Source organism: Schizosaccharomyces octosporus (genome assembly GCF_000150505.1).
Source record: "Schizosaccharomyces octosporus yFS286 unplaced genomic scaffold supercont6.2, whole genome shotgun sequence".
NCBI classification, from domain to species: Eukaryota; Fungi; Ascomycota; class Schizosaccharomycetes; order Schizosaccharomycetales; family Schizosaccharomycetaceae; genus Schizosaccharomyces; species Schizosaccharomyces octosporus.
In genome coordinates, this window is record NW_013185620.1 from 577,257 (window position 1) to 599,765 (window position 22,509).

A 22,509-nucleotide genomic window follows, 5' to 3' on the forward strand; every position below is an offset into this window, starting at 1 on the left:
TCTTAAAGCATGAAATTTATTAAGGAATAGAAAGAATTACTAGGAATACGTTGTTTTCTTTTGGAAAGATTTTCTTTCATTTTTTTTTTTTTTTTTTGTGCTTACCTTTCGCCATCTGTGCTGCTGTGTTCTGGTGAGACAAATGTAAACTGAATTGCTTCGTTCTGCGAACAAAGGTTTTTCCACAGAAGAAGAAGCTCTGTAACAGTTGTTTTAATCTTACTTCTATAATTTATCTCTCTCTTGAGGCCTTGAGGTACCCTGCATTTGCTTGCTTGCTTAAAGTCGTCTCTAATAGTATGTGCAGAGAAATTGCTAGTTGTTACATTGCGAAATCTAATAATATCTATCCAGGATAGTTTCGTAGAAAATGTTGTAAACGTGGACTTTAACGGACTTGTATTAAGATGAATTCATTGCAAATATTATCTAATTAATAAGTACTATGCACGTACTAAAATTGCATTTTTTAAAGAATGTTTACCTGCCAAATTTCTGTCTACAGAATTCTTTTGTAGACATAGAAGAAACCCTTTTGGATTTTCTTCTTTATTCATATTCACTAGTGCATTTAAATGTTCTTTTTCAATTGCTTATTTTCATTTTTTATGTTTGTTTATTTACATCATTATAAATATGGTATTGTGTTATATTACGGTGTATTAGATACCGAATACGAGTGATGCTTTGTAATAGAAATCCTCTTCTGTCTACGTCAGGACGAAAGCTGTCATCTGCCTACACCGAGCAATTTAGGACGCGAATGGTTTTCGCTGTAACATTACTAAATCGATTATTCAGTCCCAAGAAGAATTGTTAGATTTAAAGCGGAATAAGTCTCATTAATCGCTGCATTCCTATTTCTATAGGGGTCATTTTGTGACATTTTTATTGACCCACCTCGACATTCTTTCTCTCTCGTTTCATATCCATCATTTTACTTTTCCTTTCACATATCCTTTCGTTTGAATTTATTTAAAAGCCACACGACCCAAGTTATCATTCTTCATTTCCTCTACATTTTCCAAGTTGTGTGTTAACTAAGCTCTTCCACTTTGATAAATTTCGTTAACGAAGTTCCGGAAGAATATTAGATCGTCTACATATCTTTATCCAGAATAAAGAGTTGTAACACGTTTCGTCAAAAGCTTTGCTAATTAAAAAGAAAGCGACCTTGTGAATTACGTCGTTCGACTTTTTTTTTTTCAGGTGCAGTGAAAAAAAAATATTTTAGCGAAACACTCTGCAACTGATCTCCTTACCATTCACACCTTTCTTCCTCCTATTCCTTCTGGGTAGTTTTTGACGCTTCCCGCTCTTTAAAACCCTTTTTTCTTTTTTTGGTGGGAAAATTATCTCGTCGTAACCTCATCTTATTATTCCCCTATTTTACGTCTTTTGTTTCGTTTTGGTACCTTTTTCTTGGCGCTATTATCAATTTCATTCTCTTACATTTTCCTTCGTTTTCTTGTTTATTCGTTTTTAACTAAGTTTTTTCCTGAATAACGCTGTTGACTCTACGAACCACTATTACTAGACAAACTTCCGTTTATTGTATTTATCTTTGGTTAATTAATTGTTTTCGATAAATTCTTTCTTCCCTTATTTGTGTCTTTATATTTTATTCCCTGTTTTTTATCATTTATATCTTTATTTCCCATTTTTGACTTTTCTTTTTCCCTAGTTCGTGTCATGGGTGAAGAGTTTCAAAATGACTTTGCTTACAGGGTAAATCCATTGCTTCAGGATTCAACCAATTTACAAACCAACCCTAATTTTATCTCCGGTGTTAGCTCTGCTAACCTGAACCCTCGTTTGGGCTCCGTTCAGCCCGCCATCTCTTCCGGTGTTTCTTCTTCCTTGAACCGTCCAACCTGGCTTCCTTTACAGCAGCATATTCATCATTTACGTCATACAAGCCTTTTACCGGCTGTGGAGTCTTCGTTTGTGCATGGCCATGGCCATGGTTCTGGTCACCGTCGAAGTGCTAGTACTGGTATTAATGTGAATACTTCCATGCCCAATTCCTCATTTTCACATCCCTCCTCCGCAAATATCTACCCTCAAGTGACACCAACCTCTTCCTTTTATCCTTCTAACGTCTTTTCCACACCACCATCATCTGCTGATTCTTTCAATGCTAGTCCAACCATCTCCAACAAATACAATTTGGCTTCATCCAACGTCTCTCCCATTTCACCAAATGTTGCTAGTAGCCCTCGACGACACGGTAAAAGCCACAGTGTGCACAGTGTCTCTTCACCTCCCATTTCGTCTTTGCCTCCTTTGTCATCTCATGCTTTGTCTTCTGCCCCCATTAAAAACTCTCCTCTGCCACCTTTGAATTCCGTTCCTCCCTTATTACGTCCCCAGCCTCGAAATTTGGATGGACGCTGGCGACCCTCGGCTTCTCAGAACAATAGTCCTACACATTCTGCCAACCCTTCGTTTTCCGGAAACATTACAAACCAACCTTCCTCCTCTCTTCGTCCTGATGGCGGGGGACACCGACATCGTCGTTCTACTGGAAGCTTAAGTGTGAATTCCTCAATGTCCGCTGCGAATAACTACTCGGTTGGTGGTGGGCCTGGTAACACTCGTAGAAATTTGTTTTCTCCTTACCTTCCTCAGTCATCAATCCCATCGTTATTGGCTGAACATCGTTTAGTAACCGGCGTGCTGATTGTTAGCAAGAAAAATCGATCAGATGCTTTCGTCCATGTTAGCGGTTTAGATGCGGAAGTGTTCATTTGCGGTTCTAAGGATAGAAATCGTGCTTTGGAAGGTGATGTAGTTGCCGTCGAACTTCTCGATGTTGAAGATGTATGGGCCGGTAAACTCGAAAAAGAAGAAAATCGCCGTCGCAAGGATCCTATTTCCACCAGGGGTTCTTTGGAAAACCTTGGGGCTGACACTGTTCTATTTGAAGTTCCCCAGCGATCAGCAATAAAGGCTCGTGATGACGAGCAAGTAGAAGGCCAAACGCTATTTCTGCTTGATCAAAAGCAATTAAGTACTGAAGAAAAGCCCAGATATGCCGGTCATGTCGTTGCGGTCTTGCAACGAGCTCCAGGACAAGTATTTTCTGGCTCTTTGGGCATTTTACGACCCAGTAGTGCTGCCAACAAAGAAAGACAAGGTTCTACTAATGCAGGTCAAGGTCCCACAGCGGTCTCTGGAGAGAAACCGAAGATCGTGTGGTTTAAACCTTCGGATAAGCGTGTTCCTTTAATTGCTATACCAACTGAGCAAGCACCTTCAGACTTTTTAGAAAATGACCAAAAGTATGCTGATTCTCTCTTTTTAGCTTCTATAAAACGGTGGCCTGTAACGTCCTTACATCCTTTTGGAATGCTCGTAGGTGAGCTTGGTCCAATGAATTTTATTGAATCACAAGTGGCTGCGCTCCTCCATGATACTGGTGCTCACACTGAGCCTTGGGAGGGTTCCGCAGCTGCTTCAGCCTCTTCATCTTTAGATGCATTATCGAATGATTTTCTAAATAATGCGAATCGAAATGATTATCGCTCGGAAGATGTCTTTTTATTTACTGGTCATAATAGCCATAGCGACCTCGATGATGTAGCTAATTCCTTTGTTTCATCTGCTTTTCATATTCGTCCTACTGGTAATGGGTATCACGTTGGTATTCATATCACAGATGTTTCGCGCGTAATTGAGCCAGGTTCACCTCTTGATCGTGAATTGCAGCGTCGTGGTAATACAGTGAGTTTATGTCAACGTACTGTTTCCTTGTTTCCTCCTGCCTTGGGAGATGCCCTCACATTAAAAGAAGGTAAAGATTGCTATACGGTTTCATTATTGTTGGACGTCTCTTCTTCTGGAAAGATTCGAGGCACTTGGGTAGGCTGGGCGATCATCCATCCTCGAAAAGCATATTCTATCGAAAAGGCGAATGAGCTTTTAGAAAGTGATCCCCGTTTGAAATTATTCAGCACTGTTAGTTCCCGCATTCGAGCTCATCATCTTGGTACAGATATTCCTTTAGATCGGTATTGCAAATTGTTCCGCCGATGGGATGAAGAGAATACCAGTTTCGATCCCAAACAGACAAATCTTTTTGCATCATCAGCGGTAGAAGTTTTGCGTCAAACTCTACTAGATGCCGCGAATCGAGCCGTGGCTAATCATTTACGAAGAGAATTCCGTGACAATGCATTTCTGAGAGTACAGAAAATGCCAAGTCGTGAAAACTGTCGAATGTTGCAGAGTATGGCTGTTCAAATGGGCTGTGTCTTAGATCTTTCAAGTCCAAAATCGCTGTTGCGATCGTTGTGCTTAATCGAAGATGATACAATCCGTAATATACTTCAACTTTATTACTATAAGATTACACCTCGAGCAGTGTATGAAATGCCCAAATATCGACCCAATATAGCTATGAGTATGCTGAGCTTGACATTAGATGATGAGACAGACGATTCGACTCATTTTACGGAACCACTTGATAGATATGCTGATTTAATTGTACATTATCAGCTTCAGTTACTATTACAAGGAGAAAGTGCATCAGAAAAGCGGTTACGCGTTTGGTCTCAAGCAGCAAACGATATAAGTCGTCGACTTGTGATAAGCAAATTCGCACAGGAGACTAGCGTCCATGTCAAAATCTTTAGTGAATGGATGGAAAAGCATCAACCATGGCAGGATGGTGTTGTATGTTTCATTGCTCCTTCATATTTCGATGTATTTTTCCCTGGTTTGGGAATGGAGAAGCGTGTTCACTTGGATCTGCTAAATTTAATTCACGTTCGTTATGAAGAGGACCAGGGAGTATTATTTTTGTATAGTGAAGATGGAGCAGTAAGAGTTGTAAAATTGCTATGCCCAGTTCGTGTGAAATTATTTACTCAACTTTCAACTCCTCCTTTGATAAATGTTGCTAAAGCGGAATTCATATAGTTTGATGTTTAAGGTAAATTATATACTTAAAAAAGATACATCACAGTTTTAATTCCGAAGTTTGTTGGCTTGAATTTTTTCACAAAAATGCAGATAGAGCTTACGTTCTGTTTGTATCTTATTGACATTCACCAACATAACTTGCGTGTGTCTAATAAATTATACTGCATTAATTTTGCATCGTCGAATATAATGATAATGAATACTGAAGAACAGAAAATTACATTCATGTATATACATTTCTACCCGAGTTGAAAATGGGTGCACAAACAATCGCTTTGCTATCTTACAACCGCAGGCTGAGTGACTTTTTGCACGATATGAGTTAGAATTTTTCATCGAAATTTGGTCAAAGGAAGCTGAAACTCCAAAGTCATATAGTCGTGAAAAGTTTAAAAGGACACCCCTACTTATATATACCAGGTTCAAGCTTACAATACAAGCCTTTCAAGTAATATTTAGAGAAACTTGGTTTATACGCTGCACAAGTCCACTGCTGTGAACATACGAGACATTGCACAAGACTTGGTTTTCCATAAGGTCCGTAGCATAATTAAAATAAAAGTTATATAATTAATTTGAATGTTGATCTTCTACTTCATGTAATTATTGCAGATTTGATTTATCTTCGCAACGAGTTTTTCTGAACATATGTCACTTGGGGTTACAAAATAGAAAATACGCCTGGCGCGTATAGCAATAACTTTCTTCTGCGAACCAACTGTAAAACAAGTCTTCATTGAAAGCACTCAATAATGTCATTTGGAATTTAAGCTGCTTTCAAGAATTTTTGATCGTCGACTATTTTCGTAGATTCTTTATCCATATCATATTTAAACTTCAAGTTCTTGTTAGTGTTATACAATGGAAAGACCTCTTGGAAAAACTGTGCTGCCGCTTAGCAGAGTAAAAAAAATAATAAAGCAAGACGAGGATATCCATTCTTGTTCAAACGCTTCAGCTCTTTTGGTATCTGTTGCAACTGTATGTGTTACTAAAAGTCTGTGACAACGCTAATTACATTCAAATGTAGGAGATGTTCATTCAGAAACTTGCAGATCAATCTTTTCAATTAGCTAAGTTACAAAAAAGAAAGGGTATTCAGTACCGAGACGTCGCTGATGTTGTTCGCAAGGACGATCAGTTTGAGTTTCTGTCGGATTTATTCTCTCTTTAGCTAGCTATGAAATATATAACATGGTAAACTATGGAATGAACAACTTTTAGCAACTATAATAGCCGGCAAACATAGCTCTTATATAAGGACGAATTTATCTTACTTGATGATTGCAATATGTTTAATGGTGATTAGAAGCATTCATTTGGGGTTATCCTTTGCTTCAAAGTTCTAAAACTAATATATTTAACCAACAAGAAATATGATGCTGCTTGTTCCTTATCTTGTGCAAGGATTATAGAAGGTAGCTATACAGGCTTTAAACTGTTTGTCAACTAAATCATCTTGATATCGAAATTACAGTTGACAACAATTTATTCTTATTTCAAGAACATTCGGAGGGGGTTTACAACGTGCGCGACTACTTATATTAAAAATCAACCCAGGATGTTATTCTCTACTGCCAGTGATACGACTATAATGTCAAATAAAAAAAACCAAACCATTTATTGCATTATACTAGTCCCATCTCGATAAACTTTACAAAAATCAAACCCTCATACGACAGTGATATCCCAACACCTTTCCTAAAATCTGAAAACTTTTCTCTTATATAATTAAACCACTGATAAATTTAAGTGATCTCTTTCATAGTGTTCTAGATGGATAGAGCAAAGAAGACAAGCCGGAGCAGTTGCCTTCTTCGTGCGCGAGGTTACCTGTCATAATTCTGATCAAATGAAATTTCGCGATAGTTCGAAGCTTCACTGCTACTTATTAATTCAAGAAATAAACTTATTTAAAATGGTCATCATTTATGAATTTCTCACTATATGCAGTTTACAGCGAGAAATTACATCATACCTTACAGAGTATCCCAACTTATATAAAGGACCGATGACTTTTTTCTGTACTTAGCAAAACTATTAAACAGTTGTTATGTCGGTTTACTCGTTTTCTGAAGGCAGTTCCGTTGCCAAGGCACTTGGACAATATGTGAAAACTAAATATGATGCTGCTATGGCAAAGCACGGAAGATTTACATTGGCTTTGAGCGGTGGTAGTTTAGCCAAGGTACTTGCTGAAGGATTATCACAGCAAAAAGACAACATTGATTTTTCCAAATGGTAAGTTATTTAAAAAGCAATATTTCTCTTCTTGTGGGTTAAAGAACAGTCTTTAGTATGAGATGGCCTTCTAGTGTCTTTTACTATATGGAGAAATAATTGAAACCTTAGAAAAAAAGGTTTTTTTATTCTGCGAATTTCGTTTGGATAACTAACAAACAATAGGGAAGTTTTCTTTGCTGATGAACGTATTGTTCCATTGGAGGATGAAAATTCAAACTATGCTCTTTGCAAAGAAGTTTTATTTGACGTATTACCTGGCTTTGTACCTGAACAAATCCATACAATTGATACCGAATTTTTGAAACAGAAGCCCTTGGATTCCCAAGCTGTTGCTGATGAGTATGAAAAGCAATTGGTTCACGTCTTTGCCAATGCTTCTACTGTCAAAGTACCTGTATTCGACTTGATGTTGTTGGGTTGCGGTCCCGATGGCCATACTTGCTCTTTGTTTCCTGATCATGAGCTTTTGGAAGAAGATGTTGCTTGGGTTGCTCCAGTTACTGACTCTCCCAAACCTCCCAAGGAACGTATTACTTTGACCATTCCTGTCGTTACCCATGCTTTATCTGTTGCTTTTGTAACAACAGGTGCTGCTAAACAGGACATTCTTCCCGTTGTTATCGAGGATACTACATCCAGATTACCTTCTGCTTTAATTTCTCGTGCTCATCCCGATCGTGTTAGCTGGTTCTTGGACGACGATGCTTCTGCTAAACTCGACAAATCCGTTTTACGTGTTTTCCCCTTTCAATAAATGTTACGAGTGATACGATCAAAATAAATATGTTATCTTGTTTTTAAAGGACTTTTTCTTACCTTTGTTAGTTTTACGATTTTGTTAGATAACCAAGTCTTTACGGAGACTATTATAAATAGTATATTTTGATGTTTACGGATTTGAATAAAGATTCTGGGTTATTTTTTTGATTCTTCATTCTATCTTTGTATACCTTTCACATTTAAGTAGAATCTATACTATTAATTTTGCCAGAAAACTTGTGAAGGCATATGTGTACCAATAATTCATCCGTTTCCTCTTGTTCATATTATAGCTACGAAATACGGCACTAGCATTTTCCTTAAGAGTACTACTAGCTTAGCTCCATAACATAATAAATGATTTGCACACATACAAGAATGTTTTATCATATTCCTTCCGAAAATGTTCATAGATGTGAAAAAATTATCAACCAAAGAAATGAATTGCTTCTAAAGTATCTAGTTTCCTTTTTACTTTAGTGTGGCTTTCTTTCTTGATGTTCCGACCTCGCTTGTCTTTCGGTCGATGTACTTTATCGTACCTTGCCTTGACTAAACCAAAGCAAAGAATTTTGCTATGTCCTCCGCCATGAACTACCAAAGACTAGAAAAGTTAGGTAAGAATGAAAAAAACCTTCTTAATTTTGCTACGGCATAAAGGCTAACCGGAAAGGCGAGGGAACGTATGCAAACGTTTATCGTGCTCAAAACCGCACGACGGGTGAAGTCGTTGCTCTAAAAATCATTCGTATTGACCCAGAGGAAGGAACTCCGAGTACGGCGATTCGAGAGATTAGCCTTATGAAGGAGCTTCGACACCCAAACATCATGTCGCTGATTGACGTTTTGCATACGGATAATAAGTTAATGCTTGTTTTTGAGTATATGGAAAAAGATTTAAAAAAGTATATGGATGCCTATGGAAACCAGGGAGCTTTAAGCCCTGCCGAAGTAAAAAACTTCACCAGGCAATTGCTAAGTGGGATTTCATTCTGCCATGAAAACCGTGTACTACACCGCGACTTGAAGCCTCAAAACCTTCTCATTAATAACAGAGGGGAATTAAAATTAGCAGACTTTGGTCTAGCTAGATCCATCGGTATTCCCGTGAACACTTTTTCAAACGAGGTCGTTACGCTTTGGTATCGTGCCCCTGATGTCTTGTTGGGTTCAAAAGCGTACAATACTTCCATTGATATTTGGTCGGTTGGTTGCATTATGGCTGAAATGGCAACGGGACGTCCTTTGTTTGCTGGCTCTAATAATGAAGATCAATTACTAAAAATTTTTCGTTTGCTAGGAACACCTACTGAGCAGACGTGGCCAGGTATATCCCTTCTCCAGGATTATAAAACTACATATCCTCTATACAAAAGCCAAGATCTAAATCACTTGATGCCCCATTTTGACCCTCTTGGTTTAGACCTTCTGAGAAGAATGCTTCGTCTTCAACCTGAACTTCGTATTACAGGTGACGATGCCTTACAACATGCCTGGTTTTTAACTCCTTAAAGTTCTTCAACATTCTTTTTGCATCTGAAAGTGTTTATTCTAGTCCTTTCTTGGTTTGCGTTTTCTTTTTCATGATCCACAAAGTTATGTTTGCATTCTAATATTCACTCATGTGTCTCGCTGGTTAATCTCAATAAAAGAAACCAAATAATTTCTCCATCAGTTATATCGTGAGTTAATACTGTTTATCCGCATACATATCGACAAGCTTCCTTTTCATTCTCCCTTTTTTTTTGTTTCACTTAGCACAACTATTGTGCAAATGCTTAATACTTGTTGAAAGACTAGAAGTCAATCCTTTATTCTTATTACGAATGCAAAATTTTAGATTTTCAGGAACCGTACTTTGATGTGCTACCATTTTTTTGGAAAGTCGCCTAAAAAGCACTATGATTGACTTTCTATGATCAGATACAGTCCAGTTCATTGACTAATTTGTTTGGTGTCTTTCATGACTCCATTTCTATTAACTTGATATCTTTCTTTCCAGAAATTCTACGTGGTGACTGAGTGCAAGGGAGAACTTGAAACGTATTACTATTTTTTTTTTGAGGATTAAGGAAATTTGACTATATTTGAGGAAGAGTTTGGTCAAAGCATACATGAAAAAAACCTACTTTATTGATTCCATTCGAGTATGTATGTCTCTAATATGGGACTATTTGGTGAACTTATTATAAGCTTTTCCTTTCCTTCCCGTAGTGCTTGCTATTCTTTTCGTTATCCCTCAATCTTAATTTATTCTTTACTAGTTCTACATACAAGCAACGCAACATGCAAATATATGATATGGGTTGCGTCCGTCATTCGATTCCATCAGTAGAAAAATGCTTCATATTACCATCATCGCTAAAGAAAGTAATAGGATTCGTTTTCCTATTTACTCAAGTCGAATTTCTTTTTCATTTAATATACCTCCTTCGTCTTTTTGATCAAAAAGTATTTTATTCAAAAAGATCTTTAAAAATCTTAAATGTTTGTACCTATTTTGTCATAGAATGATTATGCTCAGTTGAATTTCAAATGTCAGATTTCATGACTCTTGTTAACACCAAACTGCAGACTTGACTTTTTTTTTCTTCAAAATGGCGGATACTCGTAAATTTAAAGCTACTGATTTATTTAAATTTAACAACATTAATCTGGATCCTCTAACTGAAACTGTATGGTAAATTTGAAAGCATTATTTTCGAAATAGGTACTGACCCGCGAAAGTTCAATATTTCATTTTATTTGTCGTATCTTAACAAATGGCCAAGTTTGTGTGTTGCACAAGAATCAATTGCTTCAGAAAATAGCTCTTTAATGGGTTACATTATTGGAAAATCGGAAGGAAAGGGAACCGATTGGCATACCCATGTTACAGCTATTACAGTTGCACCTAGTTTTCGAAGGCTAGGTTTGGCAAAGACAATGATGGACTATTTAGAAACTGTCGGAGACTCTGAAAAAGCTTACTTTGTTGACCTCTTTGTTCGAACCAGCAACGCTTTAGCAATCAACTTCTATAGAGGATTGGGTTACTCCGTATATCGCCGAGTAGTTGGGTATTATAGCAATCCTTATGGAAAAGATGAAGACTCATTTGATATGCGAAAGCCCCTTGCTCGAGACACGAATCGTCAAAGTGTTCGTGAAAATGGAGAGCATTTTAATTGTAGTCCTGCCGATGTTGTTTTTTAAAATAGATTTACTGTTGAACAAAGGAGAGGAGCGTCAGTCTTAATCAAACTACCTTTTCCAAAAATAGTGTACTCTTACTCATTTTTATGGCCAAAAAAAATACCTTTATGTAGTCTAACACTTTCATATCACCTTTTACAACTTTCACGCTACCCATGTTTCTCAAAATATATGAAACTCCTGTATGTTACATTATAAACATTTGCTATTTAGCAATCTTGCAGAAAAACAACTTATTTGGTCATTGAATCCTAAACCTTAGAAATAACATTTTCATGCATGAATATGAATATCTTACTATATAATTATGTCTGAAGTATGGAAGAGACATACTTTACAGCAAAAAAAGCATGTCAATTTCCACTCCTTCTTAATCTAGGTTGGTATAAAATTGACCAGAGGTATAATGAAACCAAGCAGATCAGAGTGTTCCAACCACATTTTAAACAACTTTTAAAAATAGCTACTCACATTTTAATGTAACTCTTGTACCTTTTAATTATGTAAAAAAATTTTACTACAAGCTTTCAAAACTTACGACACCAAAAAAATGGAACCTTTGCAAGAATGATATTTTGTACCAAAGTGCCTGCTTACTCTTGAGGGATCTCAATGTCGCCACTGTCAATCTCCTTTTGAACATCGTGAGGGTTCTTACCTTCAACAGTGCAACCAACGGAGAAAGCAGTACCGAGAATCTCCTTAACAGTACCAGAGAGGTCCTTGGCGAGAGACTTGAAGCGCATAGTACGGGCAACTTCAACAATCTCGTCAATAGAAACGTTACCAGAGTGGACAACACCCTTGTCCTTCTTTCTGTCACGAGCGGGTTCCTTCAAAGCCTTGATAACCAAAGCAGAGGCAGAAGGAACGACAGAGACGGCGGCTTGACGGTTTTGGATGGTCAACTTGACGGTAACACGAAGACCCTTCCAGTCCTTAGTAGCCTTGGCGATATCTTCACCAACCTTCTTAGGAGACAAACCCAAGGGACCAATCTTAGGAGCAAGAGTAGAACCACCGGCAACTTCACCACCGACGGCTCTCATGATGACGGTCTTCACTTCATTGGGATCGAACTTGGGAGGCATCTTGGGTTGTGGCTATGGGATCAAATGGGCTTTGTGTGAACTTTGCCAAAGGTAAAGCGAAACAACAGTCACTAACCCTACCCCAAACTTTAGCATGTTACGCAGAATTAAATACTATAAAACAAAAGAGGGAAATTTTTATAAAGGCCCTGTTATGACAAATTGTACTTTTAATAAAATCTATAAATTGATGATTCTACCTTTGGACTGCCTTTAAAAGTATGAGCAATAAAAATAAAATAAAAAAAGAGATAATCTATTAAATTATATTACAAGAACAAACCCCAACTAAGATAAGATGAATTAAAAATGGATGTTACAAAGCTAAATGCTGTTTAGTTACTTCAAACGCCAAATTCAAGTTTCCACTGGATATATATATAAGTCGAAGATTATAAGCAGCTTCGTAGGCAAAGTCATAGGTGGAACTAACCCTGTTTCGTTCTTCCGGTTGTGTTGCCAATTTATCTATGGTTCCCAATGGCGACAATTCCAAAACCTTTTCGTAATACTGTACAGCATGATGTTCCAATCCAAGAAAATGGTAGGCTTTTGCCAAATTATAGAGAGCCTCCTGCTTCTCTCCTATGCCAACTTTGGACCGTAGATCATAATAGTGATATAAAAAGGTGAATCCCTGAAGAATCTGATAATGTCTATTGTCGGAAAGTCTTTGCATAGCACGATGAATATATGCCAAACCAAGAGATAGATTTGTCATTGGACAATTTGGATTCATCACATAAGCTCGGCTATAATAATTAATTGCTGGAATCCAACTTCTACTACGAGCCATAATATGTCCATAAAGTAAGAACAATATTGGATCGTAAGACGTAGGTACTGTTGCCAGTCCGTCTTCATTCTTCGATAAGGTAGCAGCACCAGGAATAGATGACTTGCTCATTAGTTGATCCATTAGTTTAACTTGACGAAGCAAAAATTTTTGATTAGCGCTGTCTACGAACGTTCGAGAGCATTCATAACCCGAACTTAATACACCTGAAAAAAGTCTGTACGTGTCTTGACGAAATTGGAAGTTCGTAAACGTCCATCGGAGAGGACCAAGAGCTGTCTGAGAATCTTTAGCATGGATAGCACATGCCAGCATGCACCATCGCAAATTCTGGCGCTTCAACGGATCTTGTTCAAACACAGGAGTAGCCATACCTGCTTTCAAAACCTCATAAGCCTGTTTAACTGACCCAGATTTCGCTTCTTGAAGTGCATAATGTACAAAGAGTTGAAACCAAGTATCGACAGGAACATCACGAAACATTTTCGTATGTAAAACCGTTTCCAGACCAACATCACCCCATTTCGAATGAGTGATTGAATCATTAAGACGATTAATCATATTCATGAGCTGATCTTTTAGCGAATGTATACGTACATGTCTTGTTAGCAAATTGGTTTTTGATCTCGCTTTCCGCTCATTAGGATAGAGGGCTTTTGTATTTACAAATTCGTCAATTAATTCGGATGCAATGTTCATCCAGAGAGCCGTCTCGAGGCTTGTCAAGTCGGTTTGTAAATTGTCAGACAAAGCACCAAGTTTTTCAAACCTTCTTTTGGTATGTTCGGTTTTCCAAATCTTATATTGACGTGCTTCTTCTCTGGAACGGCTAATTTGGGCCCGCTTTTCCCATCCGTCTTGTGGTAATCTCTGTTTATTGATAAGTAATTGGGAACCAAGATCGCTTTCACGACCTGTTAATTCCATAGTTGCTTTTTCATTTTCAGGCGTCGCCTTTTGAAGTTCTATTATACTAGTAACAATTGCCAGTGCCGCATCGCGATTATCCTGTAACTCATTAATCTCGGCCAATTTCACAAGTGCATTAATATTATCATTGTCCACAAGTAAAATAGCTTCCATACATTGTTGTGCATGTTCAAATTCCTTTAATTCCAGATAGCAAAGACCCATATCAAACCAAAGCTGAATGTTCTGAGCAGGGCCATAACCGCTCAAGAGTATATAATACTCCAATGCCAAATCTAGGCGCTCAACCTCCATATAGGTCTTTGCAATATTACCCAAAACAACCGAAGTATACTCAAGAGGAAGTGTTTTTATTATAGCAAAATGGTGGGCAGCTTCTTCAAGGTCACCAATTTTAATCCTCGCAATTCCCAGTTTAGTTCTTAGTAGATAAGGTAAATGATACGTTTCTTCAGAATTTTCTTGTAAGGAAGAAGCATCAAATTTCCTACGTTTTTCATCTATATCCCACTCACGGTCATCATCATAGTCGTCCCAGTGGATTTCTGACTTTCGTCCACGAAACCATCGTGTACCTCGGTTAATAAGTTGAATTGCGTTAGACCATTGATGATCTAAAAGCAATAGTTCAGCATAAAGATTCAAAGCAGGTAAATCAAAAACACCTTTGCCTACTGGTGGTACTGGGTACTGATAGTAATGAGCCCAGGAAGTCTCAAAAGCATTGAGGGCTTCACCAGGAGTACGAATTCTTATATACACCTCAGCCAAATGCTTTAACAAAGTTACATCAAAAGGAGAAGAAGGGAGCAATTGCCGAAACCCTTCGGTAGCTTTTCTCAGTGACCCATGATCTTTATTTAAGATAGATCTATTAAATATGTATTCTTCAGTTAAGCTTTTTTTAGCTGGTTTTGCTAAAATGGCGCGTGAATAACAATAATCTGCTTGATCCCAAAATTCTAAGCTTTCGCTAAGATGGGCGCAGGTGGCCCACATCTCATGGTCCTTTGGCCTAAGGTGAGCTGCTGCCATCCAAGCAATTAAGCATTTCTCAATATTAACCTTCTCGTTACCTCTCTGTCGATGACATTCGCCCAACATTTTCCAAGCGGCAATCACGTTGTTGTCAATGCGCACAATCTCTTCCGCAATCTTTTGTGCTTCTGTAAAATTTCCCTCTTGAGCAAATAACCGATTAGCCAAACTCAATAATTGTTGAACTTCCACAGAGGGAAGCATGTCAGCACGACTTACACGACCACGACCTCGCGAGCTTTTCTTAGCACGTCTAAAGCCAACAGCTGCTTTTAAATCTTCTTCCCATTCATTATCATCAACCTCAGAACCTTTTTGTGCGGATGGTTTGTCGATTGTGGATGAAACTTCTTCTTCGCTCTCATCATACTCTGACTCTTCGTCAGACCAAAGACCAGCAGTATTTAAAGCTGCAGTATCTCCTAAAAATGGTTCATTATTGTAGTCAAATCGTTCGGACTCCTCAACAAAGTCATTTATATATCCATTAAAATCTTGCATCCCTTCATCCATGGGTTCGACAGTAGAGCTGTTCACATCATCGACATTGGATTCTAAAAGGGTATTGGTTTCATTTTCGCTCATGATTTGCAAAGTTATGTGTACTGAAACATACTTTTAGAGATGTTGGCTGTTGGCAAACTGACCACGCACAAAATAATTTTCAAGCATACAAATTCACCACTATACCGCACCTAATAATATGAACTTTCACCCTAATGATAAAAGAAAAAAGAAGTTTTTAAAAGACAAACCTCAAAAGTCCTTATATTGTTTTCCCAAACAAACCTGTATAGCACAGCCATAACTCAATACTAATAATAGAATTATTGCTTAACTGAAGTTTACAGAATTCAATTTAGTAAACAGTACAAGAAGTGCTTAATTCTTGTTAGTTTTGGATTGAGAAGCATTTGTTTACTAACGTGCCCTAACACGTTCGTATCTACGATTATACAGAATTTTATATTCTGTTAAATCGCTACACCCAAAGAACTTGGCTGCAGTGAAAGTTGCTTTCTGCCTTAATAGTAGAAGACATTTCCATATGTTGAAAGTGTCCCAGTATTGGGGGTCTATAAGCCCGTTTCGGAGCTGCTCAAGGATTATTCGATATGCCTCTACAGCTCCAAACGGTGCAGAATCTTTGACAGACAACGAGCGGTCAATCGACACAAGTTTATTGTTTAGAGAGAAAACGAAATTTCAGGTATGGACTATCTTCTGATTAATTTGATGAAGAATTCTTCTTGAATAACCTACTAACCTTCGCCTACAGTTAAAAAAGTACAAACCCATCTCCCCTGGTCTACGACATTTGCAGCGTCCAATTACAGAAAATTTATGGAAGAAAGGTCCCTACCGTCCATTGACAGAAGCCAAGCGCAAAACAGGAGGTAGAAACGATACCGGTCGAATTACTGTTCGACATATTGGCGGTGGACACAAGCAACGGATTCGACTTGTTGACTTTAAACGGATTTCTCCTGGACCGTGTAAGGTTTTACGGATTGAGTATGATCCTGGCAGAAGTGGTCATATTGCCTTAATTGAGAGTTTGGACGAAGAAAAGCGGAAAAGTTACATCTTAGCTTGTGATGGCCTTCAAGCCGGTGACACCGTTGAGAGTTTCCGCCATCTGATGGCATTGGATAAGAATGGAAAGCTTCCAGTATTGAGTCCTACTCTAGCTGCCGAATTAGAGGATGGAACGTTCGCGGCTCGTAATCTGAAACCAGGAAACTGTTTTCCTTTGCGTCTCATTCCAGTTGGTACTGTAATTCATGCTATTGGTGTTCAACCTGGTCAAAAAGCAAAGTTATGCAGATCTGCTGGTTCAAGTGCACGACTTATTGCCTTCGATGACAAAAACTATGCGATTGTAAGATTACAAAGTGGAGAAGAACGGAAGATTTTAGCTACTTCGTTCGCAACAATTGGAACTGTCAGTAATATATACTGGCAACATAGACAACTAGGAAAAGCAGGACGTTCTCGTTGGCTCGGTATTCGTCCTACGGTTCGTGGTACAGCCATGAACGCCTGTGATCATCCTCACGGAGGTGGTGGTGGTAAACGTATTGGTAACAAGCCATCTCAATCACCTACTGGCGTTCTGGCTAAGGGAGGATATAAGACTCGTAAAGGCAAGAACGTAAATAAGCTTCTTGTTCGCAGCCGTCCTCGTGGTAAAGATAAACGCTAGACAATGACTCAGTTATGTACAGATACCAATTTTGTATACCGACTTTCCTCCAAGCCCAGCCGAGTGTTTCACATGGATGTTTGAAGCAAAGCTTTGGCAATTTGATGGAATCAGCTTTCATTTTAATTTTGTGATGCAGTCTCTCCAAAACTTTTTTAATCCTTATTCTTTAATAAATTTGCACCTTTTACATTCAGAAATAAATTCGAAAACTTTGGTTTTAAAAACTTATTCTTAACATTTTATGAATACAACAGTGCTAATATCATTAAGCTGTAAGTTTACTTTTATGTTTCTGATTTCTTTTTCAATCGTCTGTTTCTTCTACGCTTTCGTTGTGATGCTGGACTAGCGGAAATTCGTTCTAAGAGTGAGAGCTGAGAGGCTTTGGGACCAATTCGTGAGCGAAGAGGATTGGGTTTTCCTTTCGTGTCTTCGCTATCTGGGGATTTTCTAATAATTAGTAAGGATCATGCAATTTTCAACGAGTAAGCAAGAGTACAATACCTCTGTAGATGCGAAGATCGATCCTTCTCGTGAGGATCGCCGTGAAATAAATAATAGCGAGAATATAGATGAGCACTTTTTACTTTTTTATCCTGGTACCTCGCATAACGTATATGATACGTGGAAGAGGGGATATTTGGATTAGATTTCATAGGGTATTCAGCATAGTCGTCAAATTCAGAAACTGGCTCGGCCACAAGCAAGAAAAGTGCACGTCTAGCAACGTCTTCATCCGGGAATACCAGATTACCTGTGATGTGGTCAGTAATTTTCGGCATATAGACCGGATCTTCAGAATTCCTTCTTACATTCATTATCGTTAATCCATTCAATCACACATTCATGCTCAAGAACATAGGTAGATATAAATTCTTTAATTTGTGCTTCTGACATAAAATCCACTCCAGAAACATGAAGGGCTGTTCTTCTTAACGCCAAAACATCCGGATTTTCAGCTGGAGTCTCATTCACAATAGCCAGGTTTTCTGTTGGAATCCGATCTTCATGTAACGGTGCATTATGTTCTTCTATCGACATGAATGTTTGGGACGAGTTGCGCGTTTTGCAAAACAAGTGTTTGTTATTGTGCGAATTCAGTCGAATAGTGAAGGACGGTCACTATTCTTAAACGAGTTTATCCTTCGGTCAAAAAAGAGACATAAATTGTAAAACAGTGATCAAGAAATTATAGAGATTTATTATCCTAAATATTAAACTTTTAAATTGAATGAGAACTCCCTTTTGTTCGGTGCTCCATAAGTGAGATTTGGCTGGACAAAGTACAACTACACTGGTTCAGTATCGAACTTGCAATGCTTGGTCAAAGCATACGAATGAAGGTATAGAATTTTCTTTAGATTTAGAACCAAAACTAGATATGCTCTTCACTAGAATTACCGCCATTTATCTCACTAATGAAACCGCAATCGTTTCTAGAATGAAGAGTATAGTGACTGACTAGAATTTTTCATTCTCTCAAAATAGACCACACAAATGAACAGAAAATTTAGTCTGTCTTTCTTGTAAATATGAGTTTTATTAGTAACAAAACAAAATGAATAAAAAAAAAAAAAGGTTTCTTTTGTTTATTTTTTAATGAAAGTCAATATGAACTCCTTATTCGTGTTTAAGAAAATTCAACAAAACCAAACAACAAAAGTGAAAGCATATGTAAACATTACAGTGTCTCTATCCAAGTAAAGAACCTAAGCCTTTTATTCGTTTTTTGTATTGAAGCTAAATTCTTTCTTAAAAATCTTAGTCTATTGATCCCAGTATCTCTGTAACTGAACGCAAGCAGTCAAGGAATCGAACAAGATTTGAAACTTCTACCTCAATTTGAGAATACAAGACGCGTGTAATAGCAAGGACGTTCATTCTAAAGTGAACAACGAAAAAGAAGAATAGTATACTTATCAAAATGGAATCAATTATTGGTAGGCACAGTCGGGATGAATCTTTGTCGCGTTCTTCTATCGCTACTCCCACTGTTCTCGACGATCAAGAGGAAAATAGTGAACGTCCGTTCTCATATGTACAATCATTAAGAAGAGCCAGAGCTACCGTATGGAGTGACCAGGGTCGTGCAAAACCGTTGCAGTCTGCATCTTCATGGAAGAGCTCATCTCAAAACGGCAAAAAAGATTCTAGTAAAGGATTAGGTGGTATGCGATCTAGAGTCTTCTCAAGCCAACATCATGGTGTGTACCATACTCGACCTGCTTCTTTAAAATCTCGAACAATGGCCCCTCAGCATACCATTCTAACACCAAGACTTTCTGCAACTGAAGGTAAAGACGAAGACGAAGATGATCCAGCTCTTTTCGCGGCTAATACTACTCCCACTTACATGTCCATGATTAATTCTTCTCGCGCTAGCTCCACGCGTAGTGGCACTGCTCCATCCGCACCTTCTATCATGGGCATGTCTATCCACTCTCAAGCCGATACTACTCAGTCAGATGGATATGAGTCCAGAAGTGGCTCACCAACTCATGACATCCAATCTTACCTCGTCCATCACAGTAGCGGTGAAGAAGACTCCGATTGGGAAAGTGGTGAAGAAGGCGTGAAGCGTCTGGTAATTACTAATGTAGCTAATGACTCTGAACTGGACAGTGATTAAGCAACACGACAATCATACTTTAATCTCACTACATGTCCCCGTTTCTTTCTGACTATGCATCTTAGCTTCTCCTAACTTCTTATACCTGTTCATCCTGGACATCCCCACCGTTCCGTTTCTTTCTTACCTTTTCATTTTCTTCATTTACATTTTCAATGATTTTTTCATCGTTCCTTTTCTCATGTAGATTACCTTCCACTTTGTCCTTATTTATTATTGAAATTTAAATTGTTAATTGCTTGTCCTTATTGTGGTAAGAAAATGTAGAAAGAAAAGAACATTCATTTATGATTCATAATTCGATTTGTTTGAGTATATATTTATATTTACACAAAAGGCATTGGTAGCAGCGTGTGCACCTTCTAAGCAGGGTTGTTTTCGTCAACTAAAGCTAAAATGAGGTCCTTATCTTCTTTTTCCATAATCTTTTCAGTCATCAAATTACCAACAATTTTTTCCAAAAGACCCCGAGCATTCGGAGGGACAGTTCTATTTGTAGAGAGTTGATCATCTCTTAGAAGTAATAATGAATCATATAAAGCATCCATACAACGGTTCGCTTCATACTTGTCATCATCATTACCTTTTTCTAAACTCTTTCTCACCAAAATTTCATAGACTTTAATATTAGGAACAAGAAGCACCCTAATGGCTTCTTTTCCCATTGTTTTAAGACCATTAATAGCTCCGTAGTGAGTTGTATAAGGCTTCGTATTGTCTAAGAATGCTTTCAAAACTGTCCTAGTAACTCTCGGTTTCAATGTATAGTATACGTTGCCAAATCTATTACAAACGATTCCTAAAAGGTATGCAGCTAAGTCTCGTAAAGCATAATGGTCGTGGTTATGAGGATCATTTCCAAGACGTTTGGCAACCAAGCAAGTTAAAATAGAGGGCATTAGCTGTTGAACATAAGGCTCAACGAATAAATTGGGATTGTCAAGGAGCGCCCAAGCCATTTGCATGAGTGTTGTAAGGATAACTAGATTACTTAAATTATGAGATATGGAATCCGAAAGAAACATAATAAAATAGGGCAACAATTGATGTAAGCCCGGATCATCTCGAAGACTCGATAATGCAGCATGTCGAAGTTCTGGATTTGATACATCAAGCAAAGCAGCAGTTATACGCTCAAAATATAACTGAAGCTCCTTTGAAAGCACGTGGCGTACTAATGGTTTCACCTCAACATTCTCCATGGATGAAATACCATTAGACGCCTCTTTGGTAGCTGCAGTAGCACCGGGTGTGATTGCGGCTGGGCCCTTAGGAGCCCATTCCCCAGTAGTATGATCGGAGGGTGTTGGGTTTTGTGGAATAGCAGGTTGAACACCCTCAATGGCTAACCAATGTGCGGTATACGAAATATTTCTGGGGACTTTTGGTAAGGGAAAATTGATTATCTTTTCAAAATCAATTTCTTCATCATCAAGATAGTAGAGAGAATTCTGCCCAGCACCTACGGCGGCTTCATGAAATTCAACGGGCCTAGATGTATTAAACCCGTAAAGAGGTTCAACATTTAGAGTTCTCAAAGCTGATGAGATATCGGCATTTGAAAGGACCGTTCGCTTTGAATGAACCATAAATTTCATTGCTTCCTAGATTGACATTAGCAAATCGTTCCCTAGACATAAAATGCATGACAAGCGAGAACAACACCTTTTTTTGTATATGAAATATTTAAATAGCTTTAATAATACCATATACAATTTATGAAAATCCCAGAAGACCTAACATACCTGTATGACTTGGTGAATTCGATATTCAAGATCCATTGCAATTGCGGAAGCTGCCTCATCACCTAAATTGCTTATACCAAGCATTTCAGCGACATCTTTAATGGATTCTATGTTCCATACCGTCAAAGACATGTTGGTATATGGAATCTATGAATTTCCTCGTCGAGTTTAGGAAAGTGAATACAGAACTTTAGTGCGTTCCTCGTAATCGGATTACGATATTGCTAAAATTTGTTAGACAATACTAGAGTAAATAGAAAAGTAGTCCGTTTTTTTTGTAAACAAAATGATTTTATAACCGTTTTAGTTAATGGATCCTATAAGTTTTTTTTTTTCTTTTTTTTTTTACTTTTTTTTACTTTTTTGAAATTTTAACTTTGGAACTGCATGTGCAATGTCCAAGAAACCATGCAATTTACAAAATGTAAACTGGGGATGAAGACATTCAATCACATAAAGAACAATAAGTGTTCTAGTAATAGAATCCAAGAGGAAAGCGATATTTGGAAGCTTTTTTTATATAGTTTTATAGAGAATACTATTAAAAACCGGAGGTTTTTACTGTAAGAACGGTAGCTCTTCGGTCATTTCCGTAATGATTTATATGAGAGGACCGCCAAGACCAAAATTTTCTAAAAAAGCCGGAGAGGTGAAGCTGGTCTGTCATCACACACAGCCTTCTACATCAACTGCACAATTCTCATTAGCATCTTAATGCTTGTCACTCCTCTGGTAACAGTGTACAAATTGTAACCGTATTGCAGTTTGCTAAAGAAGCACTCTTAACTGACAAAGATAAATAAGTAAAAAATAAGAAAAAAAAACAAACAGAAATATACTATAGCTGTTTAGTTGGAAGTGAAAAAAATAGCTGCTCCAGCAGTGACTCGAACACTGGGCCTCTTGCTTACTAGGCAAGCGCTCTACCACTGAGCTACAAGAGCTAA

General features: G+C 37.9%; 11 protein-coding genes and 1 non-coding gene across 12 annotated transcripts; 7 read left to right on the forward strand and 5 right to left on the reverse strand.

Annotated features, from left to right (window-relative positions):
- Nucleotides 1–727: 727 nt before the first annotated feature.
- SOCG_03893 (RNB-like protein) lies at nucleotides 728–5,524 on the forward strand. Its single transcript, XM_013163803.1, has one exon. It carries the CDS (start codon nucleotides 1,693–1,695, stop codon nucleotides 4,921–4,923), a length of 3,231 nt encoding a protein of 1,076 aa, XP_013019257.1. The 5' UTR covers nucleotides 728–1,692; the 3' UTR covers nucleotides 4,924–5,524.
- Nucleotides 5,525–5,645: 121 nt separating this feature from the next.
- Nucleotides 5,646–6,960, forward strand: SOCG_03894 (histone-like transcription factor family). The gene is made up of 2 exons (XM_013163804.1): nucleotides 5,646–5,907; nucleotides 5,957–6,960. Exons 1-2 carry the CDS (start codon nucleotides 5,788–5,790, stop codon nucleotides 6,098–6,100), a joined length of 264 nt encoding a protein of 87 aa, XP_013019258.1. The 5' UTR covers nucleotides 5,646–5,787; the 3' UTR covers nucleotides 6,101–6,960.
- On the forward strand, nucleotides 6,906–8,186 carry SOCG_03895 (6-phosphogluconolactonase). The gene is made up of 2 exons (XM_013163805.1): nucleotides 6,906–7,167; nucleotides 7,333–8,186. The coding sequence occupies exons 1-2, from the start codon at nucleotides 6,980–6,982 to the stop codon at nucleotides 7,922–7,924; spliced, it is 780 nt and encodes a 259-aa protein (XP_013019259.1). The 5' UTR covers nucleotides 6,906–6,979; the 3' UTR covers nucleotides 7,925–8,186.
- Nucleotides 8,187–8,518: 332 nt separating this feature from the next.
- SOCG_03896 (CMGC/CDK/CDK5 protein kinase Pef1) lies at nucleotides 8,519–9,441 on the forward strand (the record flags this gene model as incomplete). The annotated part of the gene is made up of 2 exons (XM_013163806.1): nucleotides 8,519–8,546; nucleotides 8,603–9,441. 2 exons carry the CDS (start codon nucleotides 8,519–8,521, stop codon nucleotides 9,439–9,441), a joined length of 867 nt encoding a protein of 288 aa, XP_013019260.1.
- A 1,085-nt stretch (nucleotides 9,442–10,526) lies between these two features.
- On the forward strand, nucleotides 10,527–11,124 carry SOCG_03897 (NatB N-acetyltransferase complex catalytic subunit Nat3; the record flags this gene model as incomplete). Its single annotated transcript, XM_013163807.1, has 2 exons — nucleotides 10,527–10,604; nucleotides 10,657–11,124. The coding sequence occupies 2 exons, from the start codon at nucleotides 10,527–10,529 to the stop codon at nucleotides 11,122–11,124; spliced, it is 546 nt and encodes a 181-aa protein (XP_013019261.1).
- Nucleotides 11,125–11,637: 513 nt separating this feature from the next.
- Nucleotides 11,638–12,288, reverse strand: SOCG_03898 (60S ribosomal protein/L12A). The gene has a single exon (XM_013163808.1). It carries the CDS (start codon nucleotides 12,213–12,215, stop codon nucleotides 11,718–11,720), a length of 498 nt encoding a protein of 165 aa, XP_013019262.1. The 5' UTR covers nucleotides 12,216–12,288; the 3' UTR covers nucleotides 11,638–11,717.
- Nucleotides 12,289–12,450: 162 nt separating this feature from the next.
- SOCG_03899 (transcription factor tfiiic complex subunit sfc4) lies at nucleotides 12,451–15,652 on the reverse strand. The gene has a single exon (XM_013163809.1). It carries the CDS (start codon nucleotides 15,562–15,564, stop codon nucleotides 12,532–12,534), a length of 3,033 nt encoding a protein of 1,010 aa, XP_013019263.1. The 5' UTR covers nucleotides 15,565–15,652; the 3' UTR covers nucleotides 12,451–12,531.
- A 375-nt stretch (nucleotides 15,653–16,027) lies between these two features.
- SOCG_03900 (ribosomal protein subunit L2) lies at nucleotides 16,028–17,185 on the forward strand (the record flags this gene model as incomplete). The annotated part of the gene is made up of 2 exons (XM_013163810.1): nucleotides 16,028–16,189; nucleotides 16,259–17,185. The coding sequence occupies 2 exons, from the start codon at nucleotides 16,028–16,030 to the stop codon at nucleotides 17,183–17,185; spliced, it is 1,089 nt and encodes a 362-aa protein (XP_013019264.1).
- A 230-nt stretch (nucleotides 17,186–17,415) lies between these two features.
- SOCG_03901 (uncharacterized protein) lies at nucleotides 17,416–18,307 on the reverse strand. The gene is made up of 3 exons (XM_013163811.1): nucleotides 18,001–18,307; nucleotides 17,693–17,942; nucleotides 17,416–17,638 (listed from the first exon to the last, which is right to left on the reverse strand). The coding sequence occupies exons 1-3, from the start codon at nucleotides 18,227–18,229 to the stop codon at nucleotides 17,473–17,475; spliced, it is 645 nt and encodes a 214-aa protein (XP_013019265.1). The 5' UTR covers nucleotides 18,230–18,307; the 3' UTR covers nucleotides 17,416–17,472.
- Nucleotides 18,308–19,112: 805 nt separating this feature from the next.
- Nucleotides 19,113–19,817, forward strand: SOCG_03902 (uncharacterized protein; the record flags this gene model as incomplete). Its single annotated transcript, XM_013163812.1, has 1 exon — nucleotides 19,113–19,817. The coding sequence occupies one exon, from the start codon at nucleotides 19,113–19,115 to the stop codon at nucleotides 19,815–19,817; it is 705 nt and encodes a 234-aa protein (XP_013019266.1).
- A 362-nt stretch (nucleotides 19,818–20,179) lies between these two features.
- SOCG_03903 (histone H4-like TAF Taf6) lies at nucleotides 20,180–21,694 on the reverse strand (the record flags this gene model as incomplete). Its single annotated transcript, XM_013163813.1, has 2 exons — nucleotides 20,180–21,421; nucleotides 21,563–21,694. The coding sequence occupies 2 exons, from the start codon at nucleotides 21,692–21,694 to the stop codon at nucleotides 20,180–20,182; spliced, it is 1,374 nt and encodes a 457-aa protein (XP_013019267.1).
- Nucleotides 21,695–22,434: 740 nt separating this feature from the next.
- Nucleotides 22,435–22,506, reverse strand: SOCG_16252. The gene has a single exon. It is a non-coding gene; the product is annotated as a tRNA-Thr (tRNA).
- Nucleotides 22,507–22,509: the final 3 nt, after the last annotated feature.